General features: G+C 39.3%; 1 protein-coding gene across 3 annotated transcripts in view; it reads right to left on the minus strand.

The window, feature by feature from the left end:
- The window catches only part of DENND5B (DENN domain containing 5B), a 203,312-nt gene that overhangs the window by 145,266 nt on the left and 41,457 nt on the right, over nucleotides 1-16,589 (minus strand). Inside the window, exons 2-3 of one of the 3 annotated variants that reach the window (XM_025401852.1) lie at nucleotides 13,128-13,161; nucleotides 3,907-3,926 (exon numbers count right to left, since the gene is read on the minus strand). The exons of the other annotated variants lie outside the window; for them this stretch is intronic. Of the exons in view, the coding sequence (XP_025257637.1) occupies nucleotides 3,907-3,926; nucleotides 13,128-13,161 (54 nt within the window). The remainder of the gene's footprint in view (nucleotides 1-3,906; nucleotides 3,927-13,127; nucleotides 13,162-16,589) is intronic. 3 annotated transcript variants of the gene reach the window in all.

Genomic DNA, 16,589 nt, shown 5'->3' on the forward strand with positions numbered 1-16,589 from the left:
TGAATGCTGAGGCATAAATAAACAAAAGAAATATTCACTTAAGCAAATAATCCACAAGAATCTTTCAAGAAGTAGTCTCTGCACAGATTAGGGGAGACTAAAGAGATGTAACTAAATGCAATGTGGGCCGGGCATGGTGGCTCATGCCTGTAATCCCAGCACTTTGGGAGGCCAAGGCAGGCGGATCAACTGAGGTTGGGAGTTCGAGACCAGCCTGAACAACATGGAGAAACCCTGTCTCTACTAAAAATACAAAATTAGCTGGGTGTGGTGGCACATGCCTGTAATCCCAGCTACTAGGGAGGCTGAGGCAGGAGATTCACTTGAACCTGGGAGGTGGAGGTTGCGGTGAGCCAAGATCGTGCCATTGCACTCTAGCCTGGGCAACAACAGCAAAACTCCGTCCCAAAAAAAAAATGCAATGTGGGATCCTGGATTGGACAGTGGAACAGAAAAAGGGTATTAGTGGAAAAATTCGTGAAATCCAAGTGAAGCCTGGAGTTTAGTTAGTAGTATTATCCCAATGTTAATTTCTTAGTTTTGATAAATGTACATTGGTTATGTGAAATGTTAACACTTGGACAAACTGGGTGAAGGGCAAACAGGAATTCTACACCGTCTTTGGAACTCTTCTGCACATCCGAAGTTATTTTGAAACACAGTTGTGACTCTACTGTTAATTAAGGCAAAGAAGGATATATTCATCCTGAAGTATTTGCATATTCATCCATTCAACAAATTATTTTGTGCCTGCTATGAACATAACATCATGGGATGACTCTGGGAACAAAACAAAGATTCCTGCCACCATGGTGCTTATAGTTCAGTAGAGAAAGCAGGCAATAAACAATAAACATAGTAAGTTACACGGTATGAGAGAGGATAATATGGAAAAACACAACAGTAAAGCAGCATTGAGGGATCGGCAGTGGGAAGCCGGTGGAGAATCACAATTTTAAAAATAGTCATCTGGAAAGGACTCACTGACACAAGGCATTTAAGCAGACATGAAGGAGGTGAGACAGTGAGCCAAAAGATACATGGGGGGAAGAGCTTTCCAGACAACCAGAACAGCTAAGGCAAAGGTCATAAGACAGGAGCATGGTCAGACTGGGAAATGGCAAGACAAAAGCAATACAATTAGTGAAGGGGAGAGAAAGCTCCAGAGGTTACAGGTGGTCAGATCATATGAGGGATCTGGCTTTTCCTCTGAACAAATGGGAGGCCACTGGAGACTTTTGAACAGAGGAATGCCGTGCTTCGACTTAATGCTTTAAAAGAATCACTCCAGGCCGGGCGCAGTGGCTCAAGCCTATAAGCCCAGCACTCTGGGAGGCCGAGGCGGGCCTAAAAATACAAAAATTAGCTGGGCGTGGTGGCCCGCGCCTGTAATCCCAGCTACTCGGGAGGCTGAGGCAGGAGAATTGCTTTAACCCGAGAGGCAGAAGTTGCAGTGAGCTGAGATCGTGCCACTGCACTCTAGCCTGGGTGACAGAGCAAGACTCCATCTGGGAAAAAGAAAAAAAAAAAAATCACTCTGGCAGTTGTATTAATAATATGCTTTATGCAACATCACCTACATGGTATTCTTGGAAAAAATGTTTAACATGAATCTAATTATGAGGAAACAATCAGATAATTCCACAACATGGGATAGTCTGCAAGACAATATTCCCAGACTCTTTAAATTAAAAACAGTCAGTGTCATGAAAAACAAAAAAGGTGAGGGGGATTATTTTAGATTAACAAGGTCATAAAACCCAAACACAATGAACAACCTTGATTGAAATCCTAAACAGGGGAATGTATTAATTTCCAATGGCTGCTGTAACAAATGACCTCAAACGATATGGCTTGAAATTTATTCTTTCAAGGTTCTGGAGGTCAGAAGTCAGAAATCAGTATTACTGGTCTGAAATCAAGGTGTCAGAGAGGCCGAACTCCCTCCAGAGGGTCTAGGGGAAAATTCATTTCTTGTTTCTTCCAAGTTCCGGTTGCTATGGGCATTCCTTGGCTTACAGATGCCTCTCTCTAAACTCTGCCTCTGTCTTCACGTCACCTCCTCCTGTGTGCGTCAAATCTCTCTTTGCCTCTCTCTAGAATGGTACATATGATAGCATTTAGAGCCAACCAGGATAATCTCCGCATCTCAACATCCTGAATCACATCTGTAAAGATATTGTTTTCCAAATAACATTAACATTCAGGTTCCAGGTATTAGGACCTAACATTTAATCTACCTAATAGGTAAAAAAGTATCTCTGACCAAGGTGGTAGCAGTGGAGATAGTGAGAATGTATTTGAATTCTGGATATATTTGGAAGGGTGAGGCAACAATACTAACAGACTAAACATGAAGTAAGAGAGAAAGAGAGGAATAAAGAAAGGGTGCAAGGCTTTTGAGAGACTGCACTGTCAACTGACAAGAGGAAGATTACATTTCTGAGGAAACAACAGGAATCCAGTTTTGAACATACTGATTTTGGGATGCCAATTCAAACTGGAGATGTTAAGACAGCAGTCAGATATATTTAAGTCTGGATTTCAGGAGAGAAGTCTGGGCTGGAGGGGTAGATTTAGGACTTATCTGTAAAGAGATGATATTGGATCATATTAAAGTCATGAGGGGGTTGGGCGCGGTGGCTCACGCCTGTCATCCCAGCACTTTGGGAGGCTGAGGCGGGTGGATCATGAGGTCAGGAGATCGATACCATCCTGGCTGACACAGTGAAACCCCGTCTCTACTAAAAATGCAAAAAACTAGCTGGGTGTGGTGGCGGGCGCCTGTAGTCCCTGCTACTCGGGAGGCTGAGGCAGGAGAATGGCGAGAACCCGGGAGGCGGAGGTTGCCAGTGAGCCGAGATTGTGCCACTGCACTCCAGCCTGGGCGACAGAGCAAGACTCCATCTCAAAAAAAAAAAAAAAAAGTCACGAGGGTTGGGCACGGTAGCTCACACCTGTAATCCCAGCACTTTAGGAGGCTGAGGCAGGCGACCACCTGAGGTCAGGAGTTCAAGACCACCCTGGCCAACATGGCGAAACCCTGTCTCTACTAAAAAATACAAAAATTAGCCTGGCATGGTAGCGGGTGCCTGTAATCCCAGCTACTCAGGAAGCTAAGGTAGGGTGAATTGCTTGAACCCAGGAGGCAGAGGTTGCAGTGAGCTGAGATCGCGCCACTATACTCCAGCCTGGGTGACAGAGCAAGACTCTGTCTCAAAAAAAAAAAAAAAAAAAAAAAAAAAAGTCATGAGGTATTGGATGAGATAACCAAGGGAGATAATGACACCAATCTATGAAATCACAAGATGCCTGACAGGGCAGAAAAAAACTAGAGAAAATCTTATAACCTCAGTCATCCTAAGACTGAATGGATCCAGCAGTTCTTTAACCAAACTGCATCCAAAGGAGTCCACAGCACTCAAAGATCTTGGAAGATTTTCTGGTTCCCCTCAATTTAAAAATGTATGCAGCTAATCAAATGGCAGGTCCAGGATCCCTGAGATAGGAAACTTAGAACCAATATTCCACTTAAACATTCCACAAAAGCATTCCAAGTCCTACCAAAATAATTCAACAGCTATCACTCAAGAAAACATCCTTTAGGTTGGGCGCAGTGGCTCACACCTCACTTTGCAAGACCAAGGTGGGTGGATGGCTTGAGCCCAGGAGTTCGAAACCAGCCTAGGCAACATGGTGAAACCCCATCTCTACCAAAAATACAAAAATTGGCCAGTCTCATAGCCCGGTCTCAAAATAAATAAATAAAAAATTAAAAATAATTTTTAAAAAATCCTTTAAAAAATACCCGGCCAGGCGCGGTGGCTCAAGCCTGTAATCCCAGCACTTTGGGAGGCCGAGACGGGCGGATCACGAGGTCAGAAGATCGAGACCATCCTGGCTGACACGGTGAAACCCCGTCTCTACTAAAAAAATACAAAAAACTAGCCAGGCGAGGTGGCGGGCGCCTGTAGTCCCAGCTACTCGGGAGGCTGAGGCAGGAGAATGGCGTGAACCCGGGAGGCGGAGCTTGCAGTGAGCTGAGATCCGGCCACTGCACTCCAGCCTGGGCGACAGAGCGAGACTCCGTCTGAAAAAAAAAAAAAAAAAAAAAAACCCAACACAAAATCATTTTATAAAGAATGTCTTACATTTTTAAAACATAGATAAAAACTGCTATAAATGCCATACAAATAGCCATTGCTTAAAATTCTGCATTCTCCCAAAAACCCACTTAGCACAACTGCATTTTTTTATTTTATTACTGGCTTCTAGAAGGATCTAGAAACTTTGTGTTATACAAATTAAACACTATAGCACTATAAATCAATTTTAATGAAACTGAATACAACTGGACATGTTAACTAAACGACAATATACTAGTCACATATCTAAAGAGGAGCAACATTTTTCAAAAACAATATATGCGGCCGGGCGCGGTGGCTCATGCCTGTAATCCCAGCACTTTGGGAGGCTAAAGCAGGAGGATCACTTGAAGTCAGGAGTTCGAGACCAGCCTGGCCAACATGGTGAACCCTGTCACTACTAAAAATACAAAAATTAGCTGGGCATGGTGGCACACGACTGCAGTCCCAGCTACTTGAGAGGCTGAGGCAGGAGAATGGCTTGAACCCGGGAGGGGGAGGTTGCAGTGAGCCAAGATTGTGCCATTGCACTCCAGCCTGGGTGACAGAGCGAGACTCCGTCTCAAAAAAAAATAAAAATAAAAACAATATATGAATCAGTTTCAGGATTATTTGTGAAAAGTGAAACACTGTGTACGATATTTTGAATATACAAACATTTTTCTAGAAAGAAGGTTCAAAACATTTTATTATATTCTCAATGGGATCCATTATTCCAACATAGTTTAAAACTCTCAGGTTTGAATTAACATTGCTAAATACCTGAAAATGAAAATAAACCATAGTTGAATATGTCAGAATTGAAAAAAATTAAATATTAAAAATAGAACACACATTTTCCCAGTCTTTAAAAATAATTATACTAAACAAAGAAGGGAAATTTGGCAAGTTAAAGCCATGTTCAGACATAAAGAAAATTATTGAAGGAAAAGAGTCTCTAAAGAATTTCCTTAACAAAGTAAGTACATTTACTTCTGAAAGCTTTAAGCCTTAGAGGAACCCAAGCCTGGGATCTCAAGTGTAAGTTGCTGCTATCAAAGTTGCCAGTGAGGTAATCAGCTAAAATCTTCCTATTTCTAGTAATTCAGCCAAGATTCATCTCCTATTTTACTCTAGGGATCTAAAAAGGGCTTTTAAATGATAAGAATGGGTAAAATTGAGAAAGGTCCTAAACACAAAAGGGAAGCAGAAACTGGCTAGGTAATTATTTTCAACACAGTTCAGTTTATGCAGTGTTCAAAGAAATGCATGCTTTCCTGAATTAAAAAGTTCTTAATACATTTAACATTAGGCATAATGTTGACTCAAAGTCTCTTTGGCTCTACACACATTACCTAACACTTGTATATCTTACTATGAGTTAATAACTGTGCTTAGAACCTTTTTTTTTTTTTTTTTTTTTTCTTTTTTTTTTTTTTTTTTTTTTTTTTTGAGACGGAGTCTCGCTCTGTCGCCCAGGCTGGCGTGCAATGGCGCAGTCTGGGCTCACTGCAATCTCCACCTCCTGGGTTCAAGCGATTCTCCTGCCTCAGCCTCCTGAGTAGCTGGGATTACAGGCGCGTGCCACTAAGCCCCGCTAAGTTTTGTATTTTTAGTACAGACAATGTTTCACCATGTTGGCCAGGCTGGTCTTGAACTCTTGACCTCAAGGGATCTGCCTCAGCCTCCCAAAGTGCTGGGATTACAGGAGTGAGCCACTGTGCCGGCCAGCACTAACTTGTATTAACTCATTTAATTCACATATACTATGGTAAACTGATTTTTTTTTTTTTTTCTGAGATGAATTCCTTGGACTGACAATAAGTACTATAGGTTTACTTTGGGGTTCGATTCAGAAGTTACTTCCACAAGAAAAGCCTTTTAAGTCCTGATTCCTGGCATCATGCTATTGTGGCTATAGTCAACCTAGAATTACATTTCTTCCAGAATGAATTTAAGAATCTCATTAAGTTCAAAATTCACTTAAATACTGATGGACCCTGCAACTGCCTTGATCTCTCCGGGCGAAAGTGAGCTTATAACTCTATTCTACTCACTATATCAGAAAAGCTGGAACTAGCCTAAAAGTAAAATCAGAATAGAGAGATACTTGTAGGCTACTTATTTGGAGACATGAAGGTCTTCAGCCAGACCTTACAGAGAATTACTTCACTTACTCAGGTAATGTTTATGGAGCCATTTCACTGTGCTGTGTACTGGAAATACAATACAGGATAAAAAAATACACTAGGGGACAAAAAATAACAAATGCCTGCTCTTGTGGAATTTCCAGTTTGGGGAGAAGACTGACATTAATCAAAGGATTGCAATTATGACTATATGACTCTAAAGTGAGATAATTCTCTGAAAGAAAGAAGCACAGTTTACTTAATGTTGATTAAAATAAAGCGGTGGCATGGAGTACTCTGGGATGTCAGAGACTTCCCTGAGTAACAGATGCCTGACCTAGGACTTAAAGAATAGTCATTAATTAGGCAAAGACTGGGGGATGGGGGGAATAGGTAGGAAGCATTCCAAACTCAAAATAAGCCCAATGTGTCTGGAGGGCAAAGACACAGGGAGAGAGGGGAGGTTTAAGACAAGAGGGTGGGCAGGGTTTGCTAAGAAGTTTAGGCTCACAGATCTCAATATAACAGCAATGGAAAAATCATTGAGGTGGTTTTAAGTGGTGTAGAAGAGACCAGGCAGGGAGGGGGAAAAATTCTCACTTTAAAAAGATCATTCTGGCTTCACTATGGAGAACACAGATGGGAGAATGGTCAGGATAGACTTGTGAGAAAATTAGTGAGTTATATTGTAGTGAAATAGGGAGGTGTGAGAATGATAGAGAAATGGGTAGATTTAAGACCTATATAGGAGATAAAACTGATGGCACCTGATAAGTTATTGAAGATAAAATCAGATATGGGGGATGGGGAAGAATGAGGTATTCAGATAACTTATAAGTATCTGGCTTTAGAAACTAGTTAGATTGTGGTACTAACTTGTTCCAAAAGGGAAGACTGGAAGAGAATCTGGTTTGCAATGAAAGACAGCATGTTCCATCTTAGATATGTTGATGATTATTTCACTGGCTGAATATTTTGTACAATGACAGAAAAGTTTACCGTGGGACCAGAAGACCAAGGATCAAGTTCTGGGTTCAGACATTACAAATAGGACTCTGATTTTAACAAGTCACAATTTGTAGGCATCGGTTTTCTGAGGCTTATTTCATTGACTTGGACTACATCACCTGCAGTTCTTTCCTAAGCTTTGGAGACTAAGAGCTTGCACAAGTCATTGGATAATCATCCTTTTGATCTGATTAAAGAAACTACAAGTAAATAAGCTCACATTAAATATTGTGAGCTATTAAATATTGTTAAAATACGAATGCTTAAATTTGCCCTATTACAGTAGGCTTTCCAAATCTACGGTTCTGCATCTGAAGACATGACCAACTGTGGATTGAAAATATTTGAAGAAAAAAAAACAGTTTAAAAAGCCAATACAACAACAAAAAATACAGTACAACAAATAAAAAATACAGTACAACTGTTTACATGGCATTTACATTGTATTAGATATTATAAGTAATCTAGAAATGGTTTTTGTTGTTAAAACTTATACTTTATTTTCTTGAATGTTTATATTATGCTTTTTGTCACTATCTATACTGTTTTTTTTTAAAGCCTGAGCCACTTTGTGGTTTTAGCCTCAATATAATAATAATCCCCTACTTTTAGAATTCCTTTTCCCTTATCACTTTGCCTTTGTATGGTTTCTATAAAATGAAGACCTTGGAAAATCAACATTTTCTGTGAACTCAAGAGATTATATAGGCAGTGCTCAAATCAGCAGGATTACGCAGGTAAAACCAGTTGGATAGTAGATACACTATGATCTCTTTGACCACAATGTAGTTGTATGCATGTCTAAAAGGTCATACTGATTCACCATTAAAATAAAGATTACATGTAGGTTGACCAGGGAGGACTATCCATAGAATTGTGTGAACTGTGGTAGGGTAGGCAGTATACAACATTCATGGATGAAACACCTAGCTAACTGCTTTCCTAAAAATTATCTATTGTCTAAAAGACAAACATCTAGGTTTTTTTATGTTTTTTTTTTTCTTTAACTTACGAAGATTCAAGTAACTAATATGTTAGTTCTTCTGGTTTAAAATGAAAGTAACTGGCTATGGTAATGTAGAGAAGGCAGATGACTGCATTAGAATATTTAAGACTTAAATTTTGAGTTACCTCACCTTATAAAAATATATATCAATATACTAAATACTCAACAAAGATCCAGGATGTATAATATTTAAAAATACATTTCTCTTGGATCAGCACCAAGAATAATGTTTCTGTTCAACCTGCGTCAAGTTTGTTTTTTTGTTTGTTTTTTGGGGCAGAGTGTCTCACTTTGTGGCCCAGGCTGGAGTGTAGCGGTGCGATCTTGGCTTACTGCAACCTCTGGCTTCCAGGTTCAAGTGATTCTCACGCCTCAGCCTCCCAAGTAGCTGGGATTACAGGCATGTGCCACAATACCCAGCTTTTTATTTTTATTTTGTATTTTTAGTAGATACAGGGTTTCACCACGTTGGCCAGGCTGGTCTCGAACTCCTGACCTCAAGTGATCTGCCTGCCTTGGCCTCCCAAAGTTATGTCAAGTGTTTAAGTTCAGGCGAGTTAAAATTATTTCTGATAAAAATCACAAGCTCCACAAAAATCATTAAAAATATATCCAAACACCTTTCAAATACATTCCGATATCAGGTCAGGCATTTCACTTGAAAGAACATAATAATAACTACCTTACCACTGAATTTTTGCAGTAAGATGTTTTAAGTCAACTTTGTCTTACGGGAATATTTTACATCTTACACAAAGGAGCCACTGGCACTTAGACACTTAAAATTACTAGAACCATTAAGACTGAGGTGAAGAATTTGTATAGCCTTCTACATATACTTGTCCTCCTGGCAATATCAAATGCCGTGTCTTCGAAGTTGTTTTTCAGCCCTGGTTTGATGTAATGGTTCATCAGGAGGAGCTCTAGGTTATCTGTGCTATCTCCTTTCCCAGCCACAAGATGCAAGGCGGTCAAGAGGCTTCGGTTTGATTAACTGGGTGTGGTGGTGTGTGCCTGTAGTCCTAGCTACTTGGGAGGCTGAGGCAGGAAGATCACTTGAATCTGGGAGGTGGAGGTTGCAGTGAGCGCAGATTGTACCATTGCACCCCAGCCTGGGTGACAGAGCAAGACCCTGTATCAAAAAAAAACAAAAAAAGGCTTTTGTTTGGGCATTGATATCTGCATCATGCTGAAGTAAGAAAGAAGCCACTCTGGTACCACTTGCAAGTACTGTGCAGGGGTGTCCAGCCATCCACCATCACTGCATGAACATCTGCCCCTTATGCTATAAGCTCAGGGACCGAAGTGTCCACTGTAGGCTGCTCAATGAACACTAAGGATAAAGACATACTCATGGCTTCAGGTCTGACCCAGCATAGTCCCAGTGGTGGTAGCCACAGGAGTGACTCCGTCACCCTACCCCAGCTCCAGGTGGATTAGCACAGATAGACACACACACACACACACACACACACACACACACACACACAGAGACTCAGTTTGTTTGGGAGAAAGTAAGTGAAGAGAACCAGAGTCTCTGCCTGGTAATCCAGAGAATTCATTCAGGTCTTATCCAAAACTACCAAGGCGGTAACTCTACAAATCCGTAAGAACCACAGGTTACTAGGTTTGGGGTGCCCCCTAATGCAGATACGACTTAGATCACAATACCCAAGTTCAAATACCTGGAAAGACTTCCTAAGAAGAACAGGTAAAAAAAAGTCTAGCCTGCAAAGGCTACAATAAATACCTGACTCTTCAATGCCCAGACACCAACAAACATCTGCAAGTATCAAGACCATCCAGGAAAATATGACCTCACCAAATGAACTAAATAAGGCAGCAAGGACCAATCTTGGAGAAACAGAGATATGTGACTGATCTGGTTTGAATCTGTATCCTCACCAAATATCATGTCAAATTATAATCTCCAGTGTTGGAGGTGGGGCCTGGTGGGAGGTGACTGGATCATGGGGGTGGTCCTTAATGAATGGTTTAGCACCATCCCCTCAGTACTGTTCTCCTGACAGTGAGATCTGGTTGTTTAAAAGTGTGTAGCAGCTCTCTGCCCCTCTTCCTCCTGCTTCTGACCATGTGAGACGCCTTGCTCCCACTTTGACTTCCACCATGATTGTAAGTTTCCTAAGGCACCCTCAGAAGTCAAGCAGATGTCAGAATCATGTTTCCTGTACAGCCTGTGGAAATATGGGCCAATTTAACCTCTTTTATTTATAAATTTCCCAGTCTCAGGTATTCATAGCAATTTGAGAATGGACTAATACAGTGACCTTTCAGACAGAGAATTCAAATAGCTGTTTTGAGAAAACTCAACAAAATTCAAGGTAACACGGAGAAGGAGTTCAGAATTCTATCAGATAAATTTAACAAGGAGATTTAAATAATTAAAAAGAACCACGCAGAAATTCTGGAGTTGAAATATGCAACTGACATTGAAGAATGCATCAGAGTTTTTTAATAGCAGAAGGATCAAGCAGAAGAAAGATTTAGTGAGCCTGAGACTATTTGAAAATACAGTCAGATGGGACACAAGAAAAAAGAGTAAGAATGAAGCGCACCTACAGGATCTAGAAAATAGCCTCAAAAGAACAAACCTAAGAGTTATTGGTCTTAAGCAGGAGGCAGAGAAAGAGATAGGAATAGAAGGTTTATTTTTTAAAAAAAGGTTTATTCAAAGAAATAATAGCAGAGAACTTTCCAAACCTAGAAAAGGTCATCAATATCCAAATATAAGAAGATTAATGAACACCAAGCAGATTTAACCCAAAAAAGGCTATCTCAAGGCATTTAATAATCAAATTCCCAAAGGTCAAGGATAAAGAAAGAATCCTAAGTGCTGAAGGAAAAAAACTTTTACCCCAGAATAATGTATCTAACTAAAATATACTTCAAACATAGAGAACTAAAGACTTTCCCAGACAAACAAACACCGAGGGATTTCATCAACACCAGACCTAGCCTAGAAGAAATGCTAACAGGTATAGTTCAATCAGAAAGAAAAGGACATTAATGAGCATTAAGAAATTATCTCAAGGTACAAAACTCACTGGTAACAGTAATTACACAGCGAAACACAGAATAACACTGTAACTGTGGTGTGTAAATTACTCTTATTTTAAGTAGACTAAAAGATAAACAAATAAAAAATACAACAACTTTTCAAGACACACAGTACAATAAGATATAAATAAAAACAAAAAGTTAAAAAGCAGGGGGATGAAGTTTAGGTGTAAAGTGTTTATTAGTTTTCTTTTTGCTTGTTTGTTTATGCAAACAGTGTTAGGCTATTAGTGTAAAATAATAGGTTATAAGATAGTATTTGCAAGCCTCATGGTAACCTCAAATCAAAAAGCATACAACAGATATACTGAAAATAAAAAATAGGAAATTAAAATCATACCACCAGAGAAGATCACCTTCACTAAAAGGAAGACAGAAAGGAAGGATGGAAGACAAGACCCACAAAACAACCAGAAAACAAGCAAAAAAAAAAATGGAAGGAGTAAGCCCTTGCTCATCAATAATAACACTGAATGTAAATGGACTAAGCTCCCCAGTAAAAAAAACAGAGTGGCTAAAGGGATTAAAAAACAAAACAAAACAAAACAAAACACAAGACTCAGTGATCTGTTGTCTGTTGCCTACAAGAAGCACACTTCACCTACAAAGACATACATAGACTGAAAATAAAGGGATGGAAAAACATATTCCATGACAAAGGAAATCAAAAAAGACTAGCAGCTACACACATATCAGACGAAACAGATTTCAAGACAAAAACTAAGAAGAGACAAAGAAGGTCACTATATAATGATAAAGGGGGCAATTCAGCAAGAAGATGTAACAATTGTAATTGTATATGGAGGCAACACTGGAGCACCCAGATACATAAAGCAAATACTGTTACAGCTAAAAAGAGAGACAGACTCCAATATAATAATAGCTGGAAACTTCAACATCCCATTTTCAGCATTTGACAGATCTTCCAGAGAGAAAATCAACACACATCTGACTTAATCTGCACTACAGACCAAATGGACCTAATAGATATACACATAATATTTCATCCCAAAGCTGCAGAGTACACATTCTTTTCCTCAGCACATGGATCATTCTCAAGGACGGACCATATGTTATGTCACAAAACAAGTCTTAAAACATTAAAAAAAAATGAAATAATACCAAGCATCTTCTCTGACCACAATGGAATAAAACTAGAAATCAGTAACAAGTGGAATTATTGAAAATTTTATTGAAATAAATTATAAAGGAAACACAACATACAAAAATCGATGGGATACAACAAAAGCAGTACTAAGAGGCAAGTTTACAACTATAAGTGCCTACATCAAAAAAGAAAAAAAAACCCTCAAATAAACCACCATTTAACGATGCATATTAAAGAACTAGAAAAGCAAGAGCAAACCAAACCCCAAATTAGTAGAAGAAATAATAAAGATCAGGCCAGGCACCGTGGCTCACGCCTGTAATCCCAGCACTTTGGGAGGCTGAGGCAGGTGGATCACTTGATGTCAGGAGTTCAAGACAAGCCTGGATAACTTGGTGAAACCCCATCTCTACTAAAAATTCAAAAAATTAGCCGAGCATGGTGGTGTGCGCCTGTAATCTCAGTTACTCGGGAGGCTGAGGCAGGAGGATAGTTTGAACCTGTGAAGCGGAGGTTGCAGTGAGCCAAGATCATGCCACTGCACTCCAGGGTGGGTAACAGAGCGAGATTTCATCTCAAAATACAAAACAAAACAAAATAAAAGATAAAGATCAGAGCAGAAATAAGTGAAACTGAAACAAAAAAAAATTTGCAAAACTTCAAAGAAACAAAACGCTTTTTTTTTTTGGAAAAAAAATTGACAAACTGCTAGACAGACTAAGAAAAAGAGAAGACACAACTAAGTAAAATCAGAGATTAAGAAGGAAACATTCAACTGATACCACAGAAATTCAAAGGATGATCAGTGGCTGCTATGACCAACTATATGCCAATAAATGAGAAAATCTAGAGAAAATGGATAAATTCCTAGATACATACAACCTACCAAGATTGAGCCATGAAGAAATCCAAAACCTGAACAAACCAATAATAAGCAACAACATCAATGACATAATAAAAAATCTCCCAGAAAAGAAAAGCCTGGGACCTGATGGCTTCACTACAGAAGAAAACCAGACATTTAAAGAACAAATACCAATCCTATTCAAACTCTTCTGAAAACTAGAGGAGAAGGGAATAATTCCAAATTCACTCTATGAGGCCTGTATACCAAAATCAAAGACATATTACATATTAAAAGAAAAAAAGCTACAGACCAATATCACTGATGAAAATGAATGCAAAAATTCTCAACAAAATACTAACAAACCAAATTCAACAACACATTAAAAAGATCATTCATCATGACTAAACAGGATTTATCCCAGGGATGCAAGGATGGTTCAACATATGCAAATCAATCCATCTGATATATCATCATATCAACAAAACGAAGGACGAAAACCATACGATCATTTCAATTGATGCTGAAAAACCACTTGATAACATTCGACATCCCTTCATAATAAAAACCTTAAAAAAGCTGGGTATAGAAGAAATGTACCTTAACATAATTAAACTATATATGGCAGACTCTCAGCTAGTATCATACTGATAAGGAAAAAAAAAAAGCCTTTCCTCTAAGATCTGGAACACAACAAGAATATCCACTTTCACCACTGTTATTCAACACAGTACTAGAAGTCCTAGCTACAGCAATCAGACAAGAGAAAGATATAACGCGCATCCAAATTGGAAAGGAAGGAGTCAAGTTATCCTTGTTTGCAGATTATATGATCTCATATTTGGAAAAACCTAAAGACTCCACCAAAAAACTATTAGAACTGATACAAAATCAGTAAAGTTGCAAGATACAAAATCAACCTACAAAAATCTAGCATTTCTATATGCCAAAAGCAAACAATCTAAAAAAGAAATCAAGAAAGTAATCCCAGTTGCAATAACTACAAATAAAATTAAATACCTAGTAACCAAATAAATGAAAAGTCTCTACAATGAAAACTAAAACACTGGAGCAAGAAATTGAAGAGGACACAAAAAACTGGAAAGATAGTCCATATTCATGGGTTGGAAGACTCAATATTGTTAAAATGCCCATTCTCCCCAAAGCAATCTACAGATTTCATGCAATCCCTGTAAAAATACCAATAATGTTCTTCACAAAAGTAGGAAAAACAATCTTAGGCCGGGCGTGATGACTCAAGCCTGCAATCCCAGTACTTCAGGAGGCCGAGGTGGGCGGATCACTTGAGGCAAGGAGTTCAAGACCAGCCTGGCCAACATGGCAAGACATCGTCTCTACTAAAAACACAAAAATTAGCCAGGCAAGGTGGCGGGTACCTGTAATCCCAGCTATTCAGGAGGCTGAGGTACGAGAATCGCTTGAACCTGGGAGGCAGAGGTTGCAGTGAGCAGAGACTATGCCACTGCACTCTAGCCTGGGTGACACAGTGAGACTCTGTCCCACCCCCCAACCTCCCTCGAAAAGAAAAGAAAAGAAAAGAGAAAAGATCCTAAAATTTACACAGAACCACAAAAGACCCAGAATAGCCAAAGCTATCCTAAGGAAAAAGAACAAAACGAAGAATTTCATTACCTGACTTCAAATTATACTACAGTTAGAGTAACCAAAATGGCATGACACTGGCATAAAAATAGACACATTAGACCAGTGGAACAGTCTAATAAAGAATGCAGAAATGAATCCATACATCTACAGTGAACTCACTTTAGACAAAGGTGCCGAGAACATACAATGGAGAAAGGACAGTCTCTTCAATCAATGGTGCTGGGAAAACTAGATATCTTTATGCAGAAGAATGAAGCTTGACCCCCTATCTCTTTTTTCATTTGATAAAAAAAATCAAATGAAAATGGATTAAAAACTTAAATTTAAGACCTAAACTATGAAACTACTAAAAGAAAACATTGGGGAACCTCTCCAGAACACTGGAGTGGGCAAGGATTTCTTGAGTAATACCCCACAAGCACAGGCAACCAAAGCAAAAATGGACAAATGGGATCACATCAAGTGAAAAACCTTCTGCATAGCAAAATAAACAATCAACAAAAGACAACCCACAGAATGGGAGAAAATATTTTCAAACTACCCATCTGGCAAGGGATTAATACCCCAAATACAAAAGGAGCTCATACAACTCTACAGGAAAAAAAAAATCTAATAATCCAATCAAAACTGGGCAAAAGATCTTAATAGACATTTCTCAAAAGACATACAAATGGCAAACAGGTATATGAAAAGCTGCTCAACATCACTGACTATCGGAGGAATGCAAATCAAAACTACAATGAGATATAATCTCATCACAGTTAAAATGGCTTTTATACAAAGTCAGGCAATAACAAATGCAGGCGAGGATGTGGAGGAAGGAGAACCCTTGTAGATGGCTGGTGGAAATGTAAATTAATACAACTACTATGGAGAACAGTTTGGAGTTTCCTCAAAAAACTAAAAATAGAGCTACTATATGATCCAGTGATCCCACTCCTAGAAATATACCCAAAATAAAGGCAATCAGTATATCCAAGAGATGTCTGCACTTCCATGTTTATTACAGCACTATTCACAATAGCCAAGATTTGGAAGCAACCTAAGTGTCCATCAACAGATGAATGGATAAAGAAAATGTGCTACTTATACATAATGGAGCACTATTCAGCCATAAGAAGAATGAGATCCTGTTGTTTGCAACACCATGGATGGAACTGGAAGTCATTATGTTAAGTGAAATAAGCCAGACACAGAAAGACAAACTTCACATGTCTTCACTTATTTGTGGGAGCTAAAAATTAAAGCAATTGGCCGGCACGGTGCCTCACACCTGTAACCCCAGCACTTCGGGAGGCCGAGACAAGTGAATCACAAGGTCAGGAATTCAAGACCAGCCTGGTCAATATGGTGAAACCCTATCTCTACTAAAAATACAAAAAAATTAGCCAGACATGGTGTAGTCCCAGCTACTCAGAAGGCTAAGGCAGGAGGATCCCTTGAATCGGGGAGGCAGAGGTTGCAGTGAGCCAAGATCGTGCCACTGCACTCCAGCCTGGGCAACAGAGTGAGACTCCGTCTCAAAAAAAAAAAAAAATTAAAACTATTGAACTCATGAACATAGAAAGTAGAAGCATAGTTACCAGAGGCTGAGAAGGGTAGGAGGTAGGATGGGGGGAAGTGGGGATGGTTAATGGGTACAAAAAAGCAGAATGAATAAGACCTA

The sequence above is a fragment of the Theropithecus gelada genome, chromosome 11, assembly GCF_003255815.1.
Source record: "Theropithecus gelada isolate Dixy chromosome 11, Tgel_1.0, whole genome shotgun sequence".
NCBI classification, from domain to species: domain Eukaryota; kingdom Metazoa; phylum Chordata; class Mammalia; order Primates; family Cercopithecidae; genus Theropithecus; species Theropithecus gelada.